This window comes from Indicator indicator, chromosome Z, assembly GCF_027791375.1.
Source record: "Indicator indicator isolate 239-I01 chromosome Z, UM_Iind_1.1, whole genome shotgun sequence".
NCBI classification, from domain to species: domain Eukaryota; kingdom Metazoa; phylum Chordata; class Aves; order Piciformes; family Indicatoridae; genus Indicator; species Indicator indicator.
The window spans coordinates 34,392,780-34,412,196 of NC_072053.1; the positions used below are offsets into that span (position 1 = coordinate 34,392,780).

The 19,417-nt window shown below is 42.0% G+C and overlaps 1 protein-coding gene across 1 annotated transcript in view; it reads right to left on the minus strand.

Annotated features, from left to right (window-relative positions):
* PDE8B (phosphodiesterase 8B) overlaps positions 1-19,417 on the minus strand; it is a 96,025-nt gene that overhangs the window by 1,351 nt on the left and 75,257 nt on the right. The window contains exons 11-20 of the mRNA XM_054398232.1: positions 16,252-16,303; positions 13,942-14,019; positions 12,951-13,027; positions 10,433-10,597; positions 9,129-9,174; positions 8,549-8,684; positions 7,135-7,333; positions 5,935-6,152; positions 4,874-5,009; positions 1,900-2,067 (exon numbers count right to left, since the gene is read on the minus strand). Coding sequence (XP_054254207.1) covers positions 1,900-2,067; positions 4,874-5,009; positions 5,935-6,152; positions 7,135-7,333; positions 8,549-8,684; positions 9,129-9,174; positions 10,433-10,597; positions 12,951-13,027; positions 13,942-14,019; positions 16,252-16,303 — 1,275 coding nt within the window. The remainder of the gene's footprint in view (positions 1-1,899; positions 2,068-4,873; positions 5,010-5,934; positions 6,153-7,134; positions 7,334-8,548; positions 8,685-9,128; positions 9,175-10,432; positions 10,598-12,950; positions 13,028-13,941; positions 14,020-16,251; positions 16,304-19,417) is intronic.

The window sequence follows — 19,417 nt, forward strand, 5'->3', positions numbered from 1 at the left end:
GCAATCGCCCAGGTCTTCAAATAAGGAGAATGAAAGGCAGAACACTTCTCAGCACCTCACATTGCTGCAAGTAGGCTAGTGCCTAAGACTGGCAATTTAAAACTAGCTCATGATACCTTGACTACTAAATGATCCTTGATCTTACCTAGGAAGAGGGAATTGAACATCTCTCCTGTGAAGAAAGACTGAGAGAACTGGGGCTGTTTACTCTTGAGAAGGCTGAGAGGGGATCTGATCAATGTCTATAAATATCTGAGGGGTGGGTGTCAAGATGAAGGCAATGGTCTCTTTTCAGTGATGCCCAGTGACAGGACAATGAACAATGGGTGCTAGCTAGAACACAGGGGGTTCCGCCTCCACGGGAGGGGACTCTTCTTTATGGTGAGGGTGACGGAGCACTGGAAAAGGCTGCCCAGAGGCTTTGGAGTCTACTTCTCTGGAGACTCAAAACCCACCTGGATGCATTCCTGTGTGGCCTGCCCTAAGTGATCCTGCTTTGTCAGGGCAGTTGGACTTGATGATCTCTGGAACTCCCTTTCAACCTCTATCATTCTGTGATTCTGTGAAGTGACCCAATTTGTTCACTGTGATTAAAATGAAATTCAGGCATGTCCCTGGCACTAACTACAGTTTTTTTCAGTAACAAGTATCACATGTATGATCCCAATTTGGGTGGTAGCCATACATGCTCTTATGTCTTCCCACTAATAGCTGCTGATTTCCACACCACTAGTGACAAATAAAAGCTAAGAATCTCTCCATTGTTCAAATGAAGAACTCGGTTTTGCTTTCAGGAAGCTGGTGCATTTGCATTAGAAAAACTGTGTATTACAAAAGGAAGGTGAGGTTCTACTGTCTGGAGAGATCCCATGGGGTAAGTATTTACACTGCCCACAGGCCTACAGTACTGGCCTGCCACACCATCTGACTACAATGCCAATAGTTCAGCAGCCATATTAGAAGAGAAAAGTCCATCCTGATGATTCAGTTGAGGGCTTCAGCAGCCACATGTCTCTGTGCTCTTCTTCAGGGAAGGTATTGGGACTAGAAGCTAGAATGGTGATGGGCTTGAATTTTAGCCAATCAAATTGACTAAGACTAATCAAATAATTTCATCTGGGCCAAAGAGAGAAGTTGAAATTGTAAAACCTCTTTTCCACCTCCTTGTGCTGCAGGCTTCATGGTAAGTGAACTATCTAACTTTGACTGGAGTGAATTGCTCTGCATGAAACCGAGGGGCCAGTTCTGACTGGGGACAGAAAACATATGTCTGGTAATGCTGGCTGTCTTGGTTTTAGGAGCAAGACAGGCTCTCTAACTCCTATCAGAGTAGTTACAGGAAAACTCCACACAGGATTGGATAGAAATACAGAATATTATTGGAAGTTTAAATGGAAGTGCTGTTCATAAACTACGTGCTGCCGTGCAAAAACATAAAAAAACCACAAAATGCATAGTCTGGGCTTAACACAGAAGCCCATTAAAGCTAAAGCTTTCCCCAATCTCCACCAAACCAGGCCAAAGATCCAGGCCTGAAATGCCTACACCCCACCCTGCCCTACCTCCAAGCCCCTGCCAAGGCTGCTCTAGGCCTCACTCCCCAGCAATCGCAAGGATAAGGGAGCAGCATCAGGAAGGAGAGAGAGAGAGGGGAAAAAGGGCAAGAGGCAGCTTATGCTGTCCCCTTACAAGGGCTAAATGCAGGCATTCTGGGAATGAAGTATACAAAAATTACACTTTCTGGTCCACCTCTTGGACCTATCTATCCTCTGGAGGTCTGTAACTTTATGGTTTGTGAAGGTACCCAGTCTCAAACGATGACACTGGCAGACCTTGTCTGGATCAGCAGACTGGCTGATGCATGCTTTCTTAACAGTCAAATTATAGAAATACACATACCTGTGCAAAATACTCCTCTGAAATCCTCCCTGCCCACTCGATACACAGCTCCAGGGGGCGACACGGATTTGCTACGTCTGCACATTTAATCATCATGCGCTTGATCAATGTCTGGTTATCTGGAAAGTTCTTTATGTTGGCTGTGCATTGGCAGTCGCTGCCATCACGCTGTAAAAGAGAGCTGGTTACAGGGGCCAGTGGCCAGCATTCCTACTAGCAGAAGTGAGGGCATCATTATCAGCTGTATTGCACTTGAGCAGTAAGCAGGCACCCAGCCTAACACCTTCTAACATCATGCAGAGAAACAGGAATTAGGAGGAGAAAGTGATGCGTGAGAACTGCAGTCTTGCTATGTAATAACTGATAGCCCCATTACATATGAGAGTTGTGAAGATTCTCAAAATTAATTGCAAAGTTTGTGAAATAAAGGAGTAATTGTCTTTTTATCTGGTAGGGCGAGCTACCCTTCTGTGCATCCCAGTCTTGTGCTCTTGGAACTGAACCAGAATAAGGGACATCCACAAATCCAAGCTGATAAACTGTCATCACTGCCGAGTATTTAAATTCTGGGGTGGTGATGGTAGAGGGCTGCTTCACTTGGGGGAGTTTCTAGAGTTTGGTTTTCATTCCTAGATGAGGAAACTGAGGCAGACACAGCAGAGTGAGCCACTTTGCACAACTGTTTCTTTTACAGGCAGAAATGTGGGTCTGTGCCATTGAGTTCCAGAGTGTTTGCAAATCAACTGCTTTCTTGTGCCAGAGTTTGAACCCTCAGCCTGGAATACTTTTTGGTCTTAGTTACCAGCTAGGATGAAGTTTCAGACAGTGCATGAGATTAACAGTAGGAAAAAGCAGGAGTGGCAGACTGCAGAGTCTCTGCTTGCTAGGCAGTAAGATACCAAACCGCTTATTGATTTCTCTGGAGAGTGGGTAGAAGGGACAGAGTAGTTGTTACAATTCTGCTGTGGCATCGTCTTCTGGGTCCTGAACAGTGTAAAGAGGCACAGGTATATTATATTCCTTACTGAGTAATAAAAAGCCTCCAGATCATCATGGTATTAACACTACTCTCAAAATAATAGATTTGTGTAATTATGCCCTCCCTTCTCTGCTAAATTCAACTCTTGAGTCAAAAAACTTTTTACCACCATGACTAAATTAATGTCTTTGTGATTTATGGGGAGATATTTTGCAGTGACTTGCCAATTCAGGCAATCTTCTAACTTTATGTTTAGCAGTTTACTTTTTTATTTTTTTCCAGCAAAGGCCTGTCAGATAAACCCTGCTCCTTAACTGCTGTTCAAGATCAAAAATAAAAAGAGACACTGTTAACAGTAAGAAGCAGAACAACCCAGCACTGGTGAAAAAAAACCCCAAGTCTGTAATACAGCTGCATCTGTGCTCCACTGTTACTGCTCCGCATCGCCTGTATATTTTAAAATAGCTTTTGATATAAACCTGTAAGACAGTCAGTCAGAGAAAACGTTTGGTAGAGTACCTGATTGTAACAGTGTGAGAGCTGAAATCCCCCCCCACCAACAATAACCAGGCTAGCTCAATCTAGAAGCAAATGAAAGCTGTATTTACAAGCAAATCTACAATCTATGATGGAATGCAATGAGTATGTACAAGTATACACTATTCACAACATTTACAAATATGTACAATCAACAGAAAAGCACAACCAAGCTACCTTTGCTTCCTCCAAGGGGCCTTCCCCACTCCCCAAACCAGAAGGAATTCCCCCAGACCCCCCTGGCAGAAAGCAGAGAGTCAAGAAGCAGAGAGGTTGTTAGACTTAGCTTGTCAAGGTCAGTGTGTTATCTTCAGCCAGAAAAGAAGAAGAAGCCACCAGACAGACAGAAACCCAGCAAGCAAGCCGAGCCCCCAACTCAGACTGCCCCCAACTCTGTTTTGAGTAGAGATTCTTAAACATTTCTACCTCTCCAGTGGAAGTGTTTAGAATAATCATTATTTTGCTTTCTTACACCCAATAGTGGTTTATTTACATTCCTTCACCTTCTCTGATTGAAATTTGTAAAGAAAAATAAAAAAGACAGTCTTTAAAACTATCACACTGATTGCACTAGAATGTATGGAGAGTGTTCAAAAGCTTTTTTGAAAGTGCTGGAATAAGTAAATTCATGGGATGAAAGGAAGATTGTCAGAAATGTGTTCAGAGCTTGGAAACATGGTGGTTTCAGTGAGGCTTGTGAATCTAAGTCCTACTGCCCAATACGGAGGTGCTAGAAAAACTAAAGAGATTTTTAAAGGTGTGAGATGGAGGAAACATTTCAGAAAAATGCTTAAGCTGTCGGAGGGAGAAATGTAGCACTGTGAGAAGCTACATTTTTCAGTGACACTTCAGAAGGCTTTTTTAGAAATAGGTGGAGCAAGCTGCTATCTGGTTCACTTTGAAGTACCAAGGAACCATTCCTCTGGGAAATTTGAAGGCATCTTATGAAAATATACCTTGACTGGTGAGGCAGCACTAGGGTGTATAACCTATGGGAATACAGGCCTGCATATCTCTTGGTACAATCAGGAATGGGGTGGAGAGGTCTCAGGAAGCAATGGCTTGAAGGCTCCAGATTACAGAGACACAAAACCATCAGGGCACATTCCTAAATAACAACCCCAGGCTTAGGCAGATCCTACTGCTTGCAGGCAAGACTACAGGCACAAGTGCCAACCTGGCTCCATGGACAGAATTTTATTTGTACAAATGCAGCCAACTGCATGTTTTCTGAACATAAGATGGCTTTTCAGGGCAAGGCTTATAAAATGGAGTGTTTAAGTGAACTATGGCAGAGCCAGACATAGAAGACATAAATGTAGGTTTTTTGCACTTTTACAGTCTTTTGGGAATTACCACATTGCAAATTCATACACTGTGAATGAAAATGACACTTAGAGTTGTCTCAGAAGAACTTTGCTGAAATCCCCGAAGGTGTAAAGTCCTGCAAGCACTTACATGTGAACTGGTCTCCTCAGATGCCATTGGCTTGTTGATGCTGTTCACAAACTTATTCACATGCTCGAAGTGCTTCGTCATCTCAGTTGCCAAAACCATATCAATAATGGCCTGGCGCAGCGTCCGGTAGTGATTTCTAGGAGAGGGAAAGAGTTCCTTTTCACAAGCCTGCCAGACAGAGCTCTCTTCTATCCTCACCCCTGCCTAGGTAGCTTTGCAAAACATTGCTAGGAGGTTCATCCACATGAGCTGGCACCTTCAGAACTATGGACAGTCTTGGGCTGGAGGAATAGACTAGATCATGTTTCTGTGGGTTCCTCCAGCTCTGACTTCCTGTATTGCCTTTTTTTCTGTTATTTTTACCTAATGAAAACCAAAGCCCAGATACAATAAAAATTTGCCATTCAATTTCATAATGCTGCAATACTTAAGACACCTCCAGGAATGGCACTAACACATTTTCAATCTCACTGTAAATGTGGAATTCAAATCTGACATTTTTCAAAAACCATCAGTGTGACAGACAAATCTGTTACCTGCTTGAGGTCAGACCCTTTCCCTTTCAGATCTCTCTCACTCCTACCCTGTCCTTGCAAAACTGGCATGCAGGCTACATGCATGCCCAACAGAAAGGTACATCCAACTCTCTGCTACCCCTCTCTGTCCCATGTGAATACAGAAATGCCAGCAAGCATGGGGCCAGGTGCAGATAGAGCATGCATCATCTGGCTGCTTGGGTAGAAAAGTGGCCCAAAAAAGTAGCATCCAAACTCCTGCAATGGCAGTGGGTCAAGATGTAGTCTTGAGGCTGTCAACTAGATCATGCCAATATAATCTGTAAAAGATTATCAAATAACCCTATGAACTCCCCCAAAAATACAAATTGGAGGACAGGGATGGAAGGAATGAAAGCCTTTTTAAAAAACATGTCTACACAGGATTCTGGAAGAGGTTAAATATTAATGTCTCTAAATTATATGCTCCTGTTTATAAAGTAGGCTCTCAATTTGCCCCGAACAAGCAATCCATACATGCACACTCCCCTTGTCCAGCAGACCCACCTATCAATATTCTTGAAAATATTGCATTTGCTGTCTTTAGTTGTGAGCTGAAAGGCCAGTGCTGTGTGGTGGCTCTCTAACACAGCCGTGTCATTGTAGAGCACAGCTAGTTCACTGCCTGCATTGCACAGGAAAGAGTTGGTCCGTCCAGGGTGGTCTACGTCGTGAATGGTGGCAGCTATTAATGCAGCCACCTCATCTAAATGGTCAAGACTTCCCTGTAAGAAGAGAGAAAAATTATGATGTGGCACAAAAATTACAGTAAATAATTTCTGATCATTTCCAGGTACCCACAAATATGCAAGTGTAGGCTTCAGTGCCAGGATTTTACCTCCCTGCAATCCTTTTCTGCTCATCATGCTCACAGGTTACCTAGTCCAAAACTTCCAATCTCATCCAAACTCTCTTTCCTTCATGAACCTTTTTACTGTGCTGTCACCTAAGCAGTATCTTTGTGTGAAATCCTCTAATGGTGGATGGATTCTCTTTGTGATGTCTTTCTACTTCATGTGCTTGCCTGTCTCTGTACCGACTCTGTACCTACATAGCTTGTGTGTTTTGGAAGAGGAAAAAGGAGAGAGGAAGAGAGGAAAGAGGAGAAAGAAGAAGGGAGAGAGGACAGAGTAGACATTTCAGCTGGAAGGGACCTACAATGATCATCTAGTCCAACTGCCTGACCACTTCAGGGCTCACTAGAGGTTAAAACATGTTATTAATGGCATTGTTGAAATATCTCTTAAAGATTGAGAGGCTTGGGCCATCAACCACCTTTCTATGAAGCCCATTCTTAGAGTGCTTGACCACCCCTTGGTAAAGAAATGCTTTCTAACATGAAGTCTAAACCTCCCCTGGTGCAACTTTGAACCATTCCCATGCATCCTTTCACTGGATAACAAGGAAAAGCAATCAACACCTCCCTCTCCAAAGCTCTTGAAAAGCTTTATTAGGAGCTGTTACCAGCAGCCAGTTGCCAAGAGATAGAAAAAAACAAGTTTTCACCCCTTATTATTCCTCCTTAAAATATAAATTCCTTTCTTTCGTAAACAGACATTAGAGAAACTATGGGCCTACAGACATCACAGGAACATTCTGAGATTAGAGAAACTTTATGCAGTCAAACATCTGACTTTTGAATGACACACATAAGATGGAGAGCACACTGAAATCCTAACCCAAAGGACTCCTAAATGATGGTTATACCTTAACTCTCTCTTTCCCAAGAAAGAAGGCAGTAGCATGCAGGACATCTGCTGCGTGTGTAGAGTTGTGGTATGAGTTGGAGGAGTGGTAATTGGCTTCAATCAACTGCAGCCATGCTCGCAGTGTTGCTTCTGAACAGTTTAAAAACTCAGAGACACCAAACCGGGCAAAAACTTTTAAACCCAAATAGACTAATGGCCTGGAAAACAATAGAAGAAATACACACTGCTGTGAAATAGGAGCTTCTGATCTTCTAAAGAGCAGCTCTTTGACAAAGAAACCAACCATACAAAAGGTGGGAAGGAAATGTTAAGTGTTTTAAAACTGCACATTTATACCCACTTGAAAGCGTCTCCAAGGTTAGAAATTGTTACATCTATCATCCTTTCAGATATTATTTTAATATATTTTGTAGAAATGGCAAAATTCTTGTGGCTTAAAAAAGTCTTGTGGCTTCAGAAAAAAAAAATCATACAAGATCAGGTCTTCTATGGTTTTAATATCTGTCAATCAAGCAAAAATAATTTTTTCATTGATTGACAGACAATGAGGAGAAAAAGCAGACTTTGAACATGGGCACACCCCAAAGCGTAAAAATCTGTAAGGTGAAAAGGGGTTGAAGGTTTACTGTTTCAAATAGCCCTATGACTTCAGGGGGTCCAGATTTTCACTTCCCAGTTATTTGAAGTTGGCAATATGCTGGAAAGGGAATTCAAGGTCTGGTGAAGGTAGTGCTGGGGAGGACATTGATGAACTTTTGTGTGAAAACAGTAAATAAAGTAAGATCTCTAATCTTTTTGGTTCTTAGATCCAAACTCACTCTGGATTAACTTTTCTCTGTGGATGACATGTTTATTTTTATGGTCTGCAAAATCTCAAAACTACTGCCATCTTCTTTCATTACAAGCTGTAAATCTCAGGCTCTTAACCCCATCATTGGTTTATCCTCCAACAAGTTTTTTTATGTTTATAATCAAAAGCCACAGTTGTCTCAGAGCTTCCTAAATCATAGAGTGATTTAGGTGACTGAGGGGAGATTTTTTTTTTTCTCTAGCATGATCACTTGCACATCAGCTGGAAAAAGGGACATCCAGCCTGTAACAGCATCAGACTGAGGCAAACAGTATCACCTGAACAGAGTGGATGGGAGTCAAGCAAAGTGAAAGTTGAACAGGAAACAATTCTGGAGGGTGCAGACACTGTCAGGGAAGACAATAGCCTACACAGGCCTATCACGCATCTTGCCCATGGTGTGTGCCTGCCTTGTTGAATGGGACAAGTGCTATCGAAACACACACAAAGACATCTCTCACAGCTTTGCTGTATCTTGCTTCAGTTTCTCTAGAGTAAAGCACTTTCTGCTCTGTCTCCTCAACAACCTTTTTGGAGGCACCCAGAGCAACAACTATAGTACCTTTTATTTGTAACGGCCTCCAACTCAAAAACATTGAAGTCCCAGCTGTCTTCATTATCCAGGAGCTGTGCAATACAGGGTGGAACATCACTGATGGTGTTTGGCACTGAAAGGTGACTATGGCTCAGGTTCGTATCTGTTGAAATGGAATTTGGTAATTACAGCATTTCTGGATTCCATCCCCCAGGAGAATTCTTTTTCCACAAGAAGCAACTCTTTTCCTTACATAAAAAAGAAGTGTAAAAGCCTGTAATGCGGTATATGGTTTATATTATTACAGATGATTTGGACATACACAAAAAGATCAGTGAGCATTTCTTAGAGTGACAATCTGTTGGATTTTTTTCCTTAGTTTGATTTTCTACATTTTGAAATGTATTATTTTAGTTATTTGAACCCACTTCAAAATGAAGGCAATCTAGCACTTGTTCTGTGGTCACTTACACAACCACTTCTGAAGACATGCATTCTGAAGACATGCATCCCACTGCAAATTAGTGAGCTTGGAGGTCTTTGTCACTAGCATCTAAAAAAACCAGGAACCACACATGCAAAGGGAAGTTTAAAAATAGTGGCTTACTCTTAGAAAACACGTACTCATTTCCTGACAGTCTTCTCAAGCCATCCTGAAAAATCAAGTTGATCATAAATTTTAGACAGAGTAGCCATCATCATTAACTGCAAAGACACTACATGCACTTTCACTTTAGGTACTACTCCTGGGTACTAAAAGCACTGCTCCTATTCTAACATATAAGCAACATACCTGTCTTAAGGGCTTTCAAAAAAATTACGTGAATGGATCCAAGGACCTCCAGAGTCCATATTATTAACTATCTAGTGCATTGCCCTTCTTGACCCTTTCATTAGCAGCTGCATGATTTTTCATCATTCATATTAACCACTATGATTTATTTTTCATTTTCTTTGTTTCAGTATGTAACAGTGTGAGAGCTGAAATCCCTGTTCCACACTGGCAATAACCAGGCTAGCTCAGTCTGGAATCAAATGAAAGCTGTATTTACAAGCAAAACCACAATCTATGATGAAATGCAATGAGTATGTACAAATACACACTATTCACAACATTTACAAATGTGTACAATCAACAGAAAAGAACAACCAAGCCCCCTTTGCTTCCCCCAAGGGACCTTCCCCCCAACCAGAAGGAATTCCTCCAGACCCCTCTGGCAGAAGGCAGAGAGTCAAGAAGCAGAGAGGCTGTTAGACTTAGCTTGCCAAGGTCAATGTGTTATTTTTAGTCAGTAAAGAAGAAGAAGCAGCCAGAGAGAAAAACCGAGCGAGCAAGTTGAGTCCCCGACTGCCCAAACTCCCCAACCTTGTTTCGAGTAGAGATTCTTAAACATTTCTCTCTCTCTCTCCAATGGAAGTGTTTAGAATAATCATTATTTTACCTTCTTATACCCAATAATGATCTATTTACATTCTTTAACTTTCTCTGCTTGAACTTTGTGAAGAAAAATTAAAAAGACAGTCTTTAAAACCATCACATTGCTGTTCCAGGACCAAAGTCAGAGCCTCATTAAAGTAACCTCACTTTTACACTGGTCCAGCTGTACAGCAATTCCTCTAATCCCTTCTATGCCTCTACATTTTTCTAAAAATTTATCTCCTTAAGACAAATCAGACAGTTTGTAGTGGCAACTGTGTTCATTCATATGTGATGAGGAATGCACCCAATGGATGGAGTTGTGGCCACTGTCTTGGTGACTACTGTTGGCAGAAAGGTCAAAATACTTCAGATAAGTAGTGACGAGTTTTGAGTCTCCTTCCCATTGCTTGTAAAATTTTAACAGAGTTGAGCACTGAACTGTGATGCAGGGCACTGGTGGCAGCAATTCTGTATTTAGTAATTTTACTCACAGTCATTAGACCTCCAACAAGATCACTTGTGTGAGGATCTTCAACTTTGGTACCTAGCTGAGGGGAGTAAAGTTCAGTGGTCCGCAGGATTTCCAGAACTCTGTCCAAGGCCTCTGCTACTGTGATGGGGCTGTTTTCCTGGGCAGCATTAATTATGTTAATAACCTGAAAACAGATTAAGAAGATAGGCAAGGAAGAGTGAATGGCACTTTTGTCTTTTCTTATTAAAATATCTTTATTCATGGCTTGGTTATCACAGAATCACAGAAATATTCAGGTTGGAAAAGACCCTCGGGATCACCAAATCCAACTGATAGTCCTACTCCACAAAGTTCACTCCTAATCCATATCCCCAAGCACCACATCCAAACCACCTTTAAACACATGCAGGGTTGGTGACTCAACCACCTCCCTGGGCAGCACATTCCAATGTCTTGCTGTGAAAAATCATTTCCTAATGTCCAGACTAAACCTACCCTGTCACAGCTTGAGGCCATTCCCTCTTGTTCTGTCACTAATTACCTGTGAGAAAAGACCAGCATCTGCCTCTCCACAACATCCTTTCAGGTAGTTGTAGAGAGCAATGAGGTCTCCCCTCAGCCTCCTCTTTTCCAAACTGAACAGCCCCAGCTGCTTCAGTCGCTCCTCACCAGATTTATTCTCCAGACCCTTCCCCAGCTTCGCTGCCCTCCCCTGCACTGGCTCCAGCACCTCCACATCTCTCCTGTATTGAGGTACCCAAAACTGAACATAATACTCAAGGCGTGGCCTCACCAGAGCTGAGTACAGGGGGATAATTACCTACCTACTCCTGCTGGACACAGCATTTTTGATACAAGCCAGGATGCCTCTGGCTTTCCTAGCCACCTGGGCACACTGCTTGATCATCAGTTCAGTTGCCCATCAATTAGAACCCCCATGTCCCTTTCTGCCAGACAGCTTTCCAGCCACATTTCTCCAAGCCTGTAGTGTTGCTTGGGGTTGTTGTTGTGACTCAGGTGCAGGACCTGGCATTTGGCCTTGTTGAAGCTCATCCCATTAACGCTGGCCATTGATGCAATCTATCCAAGTCCCTCTGTAGAGCCTCACTACCCTTATGCAGATCAACACTCCCACCTAACTTGGTGTCAGCTGTGAACTTACTGATGACAAGGTCATCAATAAACAGAAGTGGTCCCAACGCTGAGCCCTGAGGACCATTACTTGTGACCTGCCACCAGCTGGATTTGACTCCACTGACCACCACTCTTTCGGCCCTTTCACCCAACCAGTGCTTTATCCACTCTGTCAGAGTGTGTGCTCATCCAAGCCATGAGCAGCCAGTTTCTCCACGAGAATTCTGTGGCAAACAGTGGTCAAAGGCTTTTTGGAAGTCTAGGTAGACAATATCCACAGCCTTTCCCTCATCCAATAGTTGAGTCATGCTGTCATAGAAGGAGATCAGGTTGGTCAGGCAGGACCTGCCCTTCATAAACCCATGCCAACCGGGCCTGATCCTCTGGCTGTTCTCTATATGTGGTGTAATGGTGCTTGAGATGCCCTGTTCCATGACCTTCCCAGGTACTGATGTCAGACTGAGAGGTTATGCTACTTCCCACTTAGCAAATGCTATGTAATTCTCCCCAGCCCTTGAAGTATACTCTGAGAATGTAAATTTGTGCTCAGATTCCCTGGTACCCATCTGTTATTGGATGGAAAACTCCCAGGAAGTGAAAGCATAGGGGTGTGAAATATCTGAAATAGTTGCAGGTGAGAAGACCAAAAACTGTCCATGTCCCACTGCTTCAGCAAAGACAGGGCTGCAAAATAATCATTCAGTCCCTAGAGGTAAAAAGACCCCAGCAAACTGGCTGTAAACTAAGGCTGTAAAGCCCCAGTGCTGTCTTCTCCAGCAATCAGAAGCTGCTGCAGGGGCAAGTATGCCAGGGGAAAAGGAAAAGGAAAGGAGTCAGCTACTCTAATGGGCATGGTGGTGCTGGGAAATAAAGAGCTTGATAATATGAAAAGAAGATGTGGAGAGAGAAAAAAATGCCTTGAGAGTGGGAAATGGCAGGTGCCCTGGTTTGCAGGAAAAGTGATTGTACATTTGAGACAATACAGACTGTGTGACACAGGTACTGAAGAACAGACTACAGGGAAGGGGGAGGAATAGGATATGGTGCAGGTGCTCTCTCCTCTGCATGACACCTCAGAGATACCAGTGGTAGAAGCAAAGATGGTACTGAAAGCACATGTCCTTCTATACATGCGTGGCCCAGCGAGGCAGGGTCCCCTTCCTGCCACAAGCAGTGCATCTAGCAAAGGCACCCTTTCCCCCTTTCTAATACTATTCCTTATGACCAGGATTTAGGATGAAGTGATGAGATGCAGGAAATAGTAAGGTAGGGGGAAAAACAGGTTTTATTCTGTTAAATACAAGCTGTGGAAATCCCTGGCTGTCCTGCCACAAACAGCATACTTCCCTATGAAAGCAACTCCAAACTCTGGGCTTGTGGAGAAGGCAGGACTCAGGACTCACCTTTGTGATAGGAGCTTCTATTGTCATTGAATGTATCCTTGCCATGGAAGAGTACCGTCGAGTCTGTAAACTTGGAGCTGCTGTTAGAGAGAGCAACGTTTACATGCCATGGACAGCAAATCAGATCACAGCATTTCAAGAGTGCAGAAGGCTGTCACTGGAGAACAGCACAACAGAATGCAGCCTCATCTCCCATTTCTCCTGTATCTCCACTCCTGCAAGTTCTTGCTTTGCTGTTTAATTTCTTGCAGTGTTGTCTACCTCCTTTGCAGCTACCTCTCACTTCTGCTGTCAATTTCTCTGTCCATCTGTCACACTGAAATGAAGCTGTACTTCGGCTATCTTACACTTCACATTCAGTACCTGCCCCTCTCCCACTGTTCACAGTGGACCTCTGTCAGACATGGCTCCTACTGTGAGAGCATGTGTGTCTATGTCCCTCATCTCAGTGATACAGCTGCTCTAATGAAAATAATTTTTTCTCTCCACAAGCTGTGCTTCTCTCACTACTTATCAGGGCAGAAAGAGATCTCTGGCAGCACCATCTCTGACCCAGCAAACAGTCATAAATGTGATCAGAAGCAGAAATACTGCTCTCCACTAACCAGCAGCAATAGTTCCCTTCATGTCACATACTAAAGAAACCATAATACTGGTCCAGAAGCACAAGCTGCAGCTTTCTAAGAGAGGTGGAACTAATGCTTCACCATGCACTCTTTTAGCAGGCTGCCCACATCCTATGGTACAGTCACTCCCCCTCTCCATGAAGGCACCATGCCCTGCATGCATTTATGGTGATGTTGGTACTCATGCTGCGGTGCTGTTTTGCAAATCAGAATAAAGAAATTTTACAGCAGTTATAAAAAACTGGACTAATCTCCATTTAATCACCTGTGAATCTCTGGCTCCTCTTTCATTCTGCATTTTTTATTGCTCAGGTCAAGTCTGGTCTTTATTTATAAAAGTAATTCTTGATACTTTACTTTCTTACCATCACTACTTTGAGATGTTATTGACTTAATGTCAGTTGAGTCTTTCCTTCTGTTCTTGCATTTGAAGGAATGGGATTCTGTAAATACAAAACAAAAGTTTTAAAAATGCATCTAGTAAGACTCCTCCATCTAAAATTCTGAACATTTAATTAAATTATCTTAATGATACCAAGTAACTGGGGGAAACAGTATAATGTCTGTACGTCAGAACAAGGGATTCAGTGCCTATACATTTACAGCAACTTGTCTGAAGTCACACAGAAAGCTGTTTCACAAAGAAGTCAAGATGCCTTATGGAAGAGGGGAGTCATTCCACCTAACTTGAGCTGCCTAAAAGCAGCAGTCTTTCAGGCTGTCTTTGTCTAAGGTAGCTGTCAAAGAGCCTGCTTTATGAGACATGTCTCAGGAGACATTCTCAATCCCTCCTGCAAGTCCCTTTTGCCTTCCACCAACTATTGAACAAGCCTGAGTTTAACTGCCTAGAAATTAAGCCAAGTGAGAAAAATTCTGTTTCAGTTTACACTCTTCTAGCCCAAGCACACAGCTTTTGCTTTCATTGGCAATAATTGTTTGTACCCTGTGCTTAAGAAAAATCCAACACATTGAGAATGATTATAAACAATCAATTCATCTGTTGAGGAAATCAACCACACATCAAGCTGTTGTTCTTGAAACTGCCATTTGCTAAAGCAAGAGAAATTATTACATCCAGACAGATGCAAAAGCTGGATGAAATGCCTGGAAAGAGCCACTACAAGTGGCAGTAGCTGACAAAATAACTCTCCTTGTGTTAAATAACAACTAGGTAGTTGGAAACTTTGCTAGTGCCACCTGGAAATAAATACATAACAGCTACCCTATGCCACATTACAATTTCAGTGAAAATATTTAAATGCCTAAACAAAAAAGTTGTATTCACCTGGTGAGAGGAATGTCTCCATATTCCATATTTGTTACAGGTCACACCATTTCAAACATCACTATACATGTACTATTTTTCTACTCCTATCACATTCTGGTGTATGCCCCTGGCTCTGGGAATCTATTCTTGGAGCACAACCATAGACTGCAGGGAAGGATAGCCTACACTGTATATGTGTGACTCTAAGGTTGCCTGCTTCTGCTGCCCTGTAGTCACCAACATGGGATGTGGCTTCCCAGTCTTGCTGAAATCTATTACAAAAATAAGCAAACCTAAATGCCTCACATAATCTGTGAAAGATAGTAACAACATGTCAACTAGTAACGTATGTTCTTCAGTTTAATTCATAGGTGTTCTCATCTTCCTGTTTTCAAGAAAGAAACCATGAGAAAACTGCAAGTACAGGGGAACAAGCAGTTTAACACTCTGTGGATCAGTTCTGATGTCAGGAGTGGTAATGAGAGCATTACTATTTGGCATCACAAAACTCTCTGATCCTTGTATTTATTATTATGCCACTCAAAGAAGTAGAGAATGTCAAGCAGTCTCTTCCCATGCTCTTGGTATATTATATCCTCCTCCCATGTGAAAATCAGAAGCTGCCTGATACTGCATATCAAAGTTGTCCAGTGTTTCATAGTGGTAAGGTCTTCAGGTGCCAGAAAGTAACAGGGCACAAAAATCTGTTCGCTCATACAACAACAGTACTACATCCAGCATAGATCACTGGAGTCACAAGCTTTAAATTGGCCTTTAGTTCCTCCTTATTCAGGGAAAAGTATTATTCTAATCACTACACAGCATCAGAAGAAGAGACTGTTCCCTTATACTCCATACCTTTAGTCAAAAGGTATCAGCAGAAGATACTGAGAGCTTGAATATACTGTCTGCAAGTAAGCAAACCTGCCCAAGACACAGGGCAAGGGTTGTGCAGACACCCTGAAGCAATTCAGTCCTGGATTCAGCACGACTAGGTCTAGTCTGGACAGTACAGACAACTATCATAGCTCTTTGCCAGGGCCAAACAAACAGCCTCCTGATAGGTCCTAACTTAGAAACACTAGGGTAGACCTGCTGGCACAAATCAGCATAGTTCCACATTAATTTTGAATGCAAAGGGTTGCCAGGTTACACCAGTTTCAGGATTAGACACACAATGAAGAGCAATGCATCTTCAGTCTGGATGCAGAGCAAGAGCTGTGTATGGGAGATTGAATTACTAATGGTAGTTACAAATCCAATTCGTGGTGTGACATCAGAGCTGCTGGCATCAGTCACTGGCCGTCTGCTTGGACCACTGACTCGAGGGAAGAGACAACACTTCATATCAGCAAAGTGCTCGGCCATGACCTCAAGCAAAGTGAAATATAAACAACAATATTCTGACCTGACTGAAAATTTTCTCCTGTGTACTTCTCATCACAGCGACTCTTGTAGAGCTGAAGATGCACCAAGAGTAGAATATGTATGTAAGGAAAAAGAACACAAAAAGATTTTAGAAGGGCTACATTCCCTCTAAAATTAGCATATGATGTATTTAGGTATAGCTAAAGGAAACACTGAAAAAGACTAAAAACAATGTGTTACATTTTTTACTGTAGTCACTAGAGATCATATACATACCCTTTACTTCAGATGAATAAACTTTGGTGATTGATGCTGCACTTACACATAAGTCATTACACATCATATTTAGGAGACCAGTATTGTCATCTAATCTGTGGTGACTGGTTCCTCTCACCAAGTCCATCACCTGCCTACAGCAAAGCACTAGATTGAATGGAAGCATGAAATCCATGGTTGCCACCTGTGAGTTAAAAGGATAGTACAGGAAGTTGCTCATATACACTCTTAGTATCTACAGCAGCTTGCCACAGTGCGTGCTGCATGGTCCTCACAGGGATTACTCAGCAAAGAAAGGAAAGGAATTATACAAATTTTCTTTTCCACAATTTCTGCACATTTTCCATGTTTTTTGACTTTTTGCTATTAGGGAGAGGAAAAGAAGTAGTGAAAGGAAAAGAGAAGGGAATGGACAGGAAAAAAAATACTTAGGAATGTTTTTTTTCTAATGAATAAGAAGGAAAAAAACCCCAAAGGAATAAAAATCCATATAAATCTCATTTGAGGGAGTGTAAGGAACAACTCTTCCTCCAGAAAACTGGTTTTAAGAGCTTAAACACCTTTCTTGTAATTATGCAGTAACCCTTGGAGAAATCATCTCATCCAAACACATTATGATGAAGGAAGCTTGTAAGATGTGGTACAGTGACTTCTTGTTCTGATCCCAACGGGGAGCTTCTGAAAGAGCTGTTTACTACACAACTGTCAGAAAACACCAGCACAGCCCTCTACTGCTCTGCTGAAAAAATAAAACCACATTTCAGTTCTGGATACTGCTACCACTTCTGCAGGCATGACTTGAAAGAGCCATGTAAGGTAAGGTACACAGTTAATCTTGGGCTGGTACATTCTTAAGAGAAGAAGCACCAACTCTACCCTGTCAGGAATCAGATTGTCAAAGGCAGCATTAATCCTTACCGAGGCTTCAGCACATGGGGAGAATCACATGGAAATCAATCCTCATTCATAAAACTTCACTGTAAGAATATTTAATATACTCCCAGATGTATTTTATCCCCTTGAATAAATACAACATGCTTATTTTTTAATATGATAAATCTGGCACAGAAATCTATGACGGTTCCTACACAATGATCCCTAATCATACTGTGATATCCCTTATGGAGACTGTTGGTAAAGACAAAGAACACATCAACCTTTTTTTAGATGAAACAATGCACAATGATGTAAGGATGTTTCCAAATCTGCATACAGTGTCTGAATGCTGAGACCAAGCCCTTTAAAATCACAGTGATCCAGTGAAACACTAGACATTTCCATCAAAATTTGAATCACAGCAGCTTTTACTGCTCTGTAACTAATTAAATATTTGGTTTGATTTCCTTTTATCCTTCAACAAATAATTAAAGGCTTGAAAAGAAACCCATATATTTTTAGAGTAGAAAAAAAGTTTTACTGCTGCATGTATTCAGGCATAGATTTTAGGAAAACTGCAGTATCAAAATGTCAATCAGGATCAGCATCATCAAATTAGTATTGCTACAAGTATAACTCAAAGAACTTTTATCAACATGATAGATATTCCTCTATGTCACCATCACTGTCCACCCCAAAAAAAAAAAAAAGCTAACCCAAACCAAAAACCATATACAAACCCCCAAAATTCTCAGACATTGTTTGAATTTTCATGCAATGTGAGAGCATCTGATGCTCTATGTCAGGCAGAGACATTTCCACCACAGAAGTAAAAGAGAACAGTGACCTAGCTCTGTTGGATGCACCTTGTTTTTTCCCCAGTGGACTCTCAATCTTCACAGACCATGCTTTCTGTTAGGCTGTGGTCTTTAATCTTTGTGGTAGATTTCTACATCTGTGGCAACTCCTTTGAAGGCCATACTCCCTGGGCTGACCAAATGTGTAAAGCTTCCCAGATCTGTGTATCCTCACATTAGCACTTTATTTGCCAGTAACCACTCATGAGCCAACACTAAAACCCATCAATTGACTGTGCCTTCCAACTGTACCAGTAGTACAGAGAATGAGGCCTTGGACACAGGTCTCTAACTAAAATTTGTTTCTTAAGCTTTACAGCTAAGAAAGTCTAGGCAGCCCAGTGAACATGGCAATGAAAAACAGAAAAGAAGGACTTTTATCTATATTCCTGCTGCTGCTTTTTACAGATGGTTGCAAGTATGTAATTGCTTTGTACTCATTACCTTGCACTAAGTACAGGCCTTCAAAGTTCTTCCAAAAGGTGTGTGGATTTCTCCCTTGTTACTACATACCTCCACAAAAAACTTGTACAAGAAGGATGGTTTCAACAGTTGAATTTCATATAATACCATCTATGAACTTTTTTTCAATTGCAGAATTTTTCCAATAATGTGTTTAAGCACAATATTATTTTATTCAAGAGGGGCCAACTAGAAATAGCAGTGATGTTCTAAGTAACTTTTATGCACAAGTGTCTTTACTACCATTGCAGATAAAACCTCATCAAAATTCTAAGTAAAACAAGATACATAACCCCTCCTGCGAAGAGCAGGGAAACATACCACATTTAGCAAGTACATCCTCAGTCTAAAATCTTGCCAACCACTGCCTGCGGTTCCCACTTTCTATTTCCACCCTACAGATCTCAGGCTAAAGACAGATTGTGATCCTTTGCTCACAAAAGTGCAAACTTCTTTACTCTACATCCTACATATGGAATATTTTTGAGGCAACACGTATGATATGATCACTTCAGACACTTTCAGAGGGGGGTAACTAGATGACAACAATCAGCTCCCTGTGCCACCAGCTTTGTTGCAAAACCTACTGGAGCCTTGACTGCAGAGACCTGGGTCAACTGTTACTGCTGGTTTACTTAGGTCATGGCCTGGATTACAGCCTTCCACAAGCACGCACTCTCACAGGTCCTGTATGAAGGCTCTGCTTTATTCAAGGACCACACATTGGCAAACCAT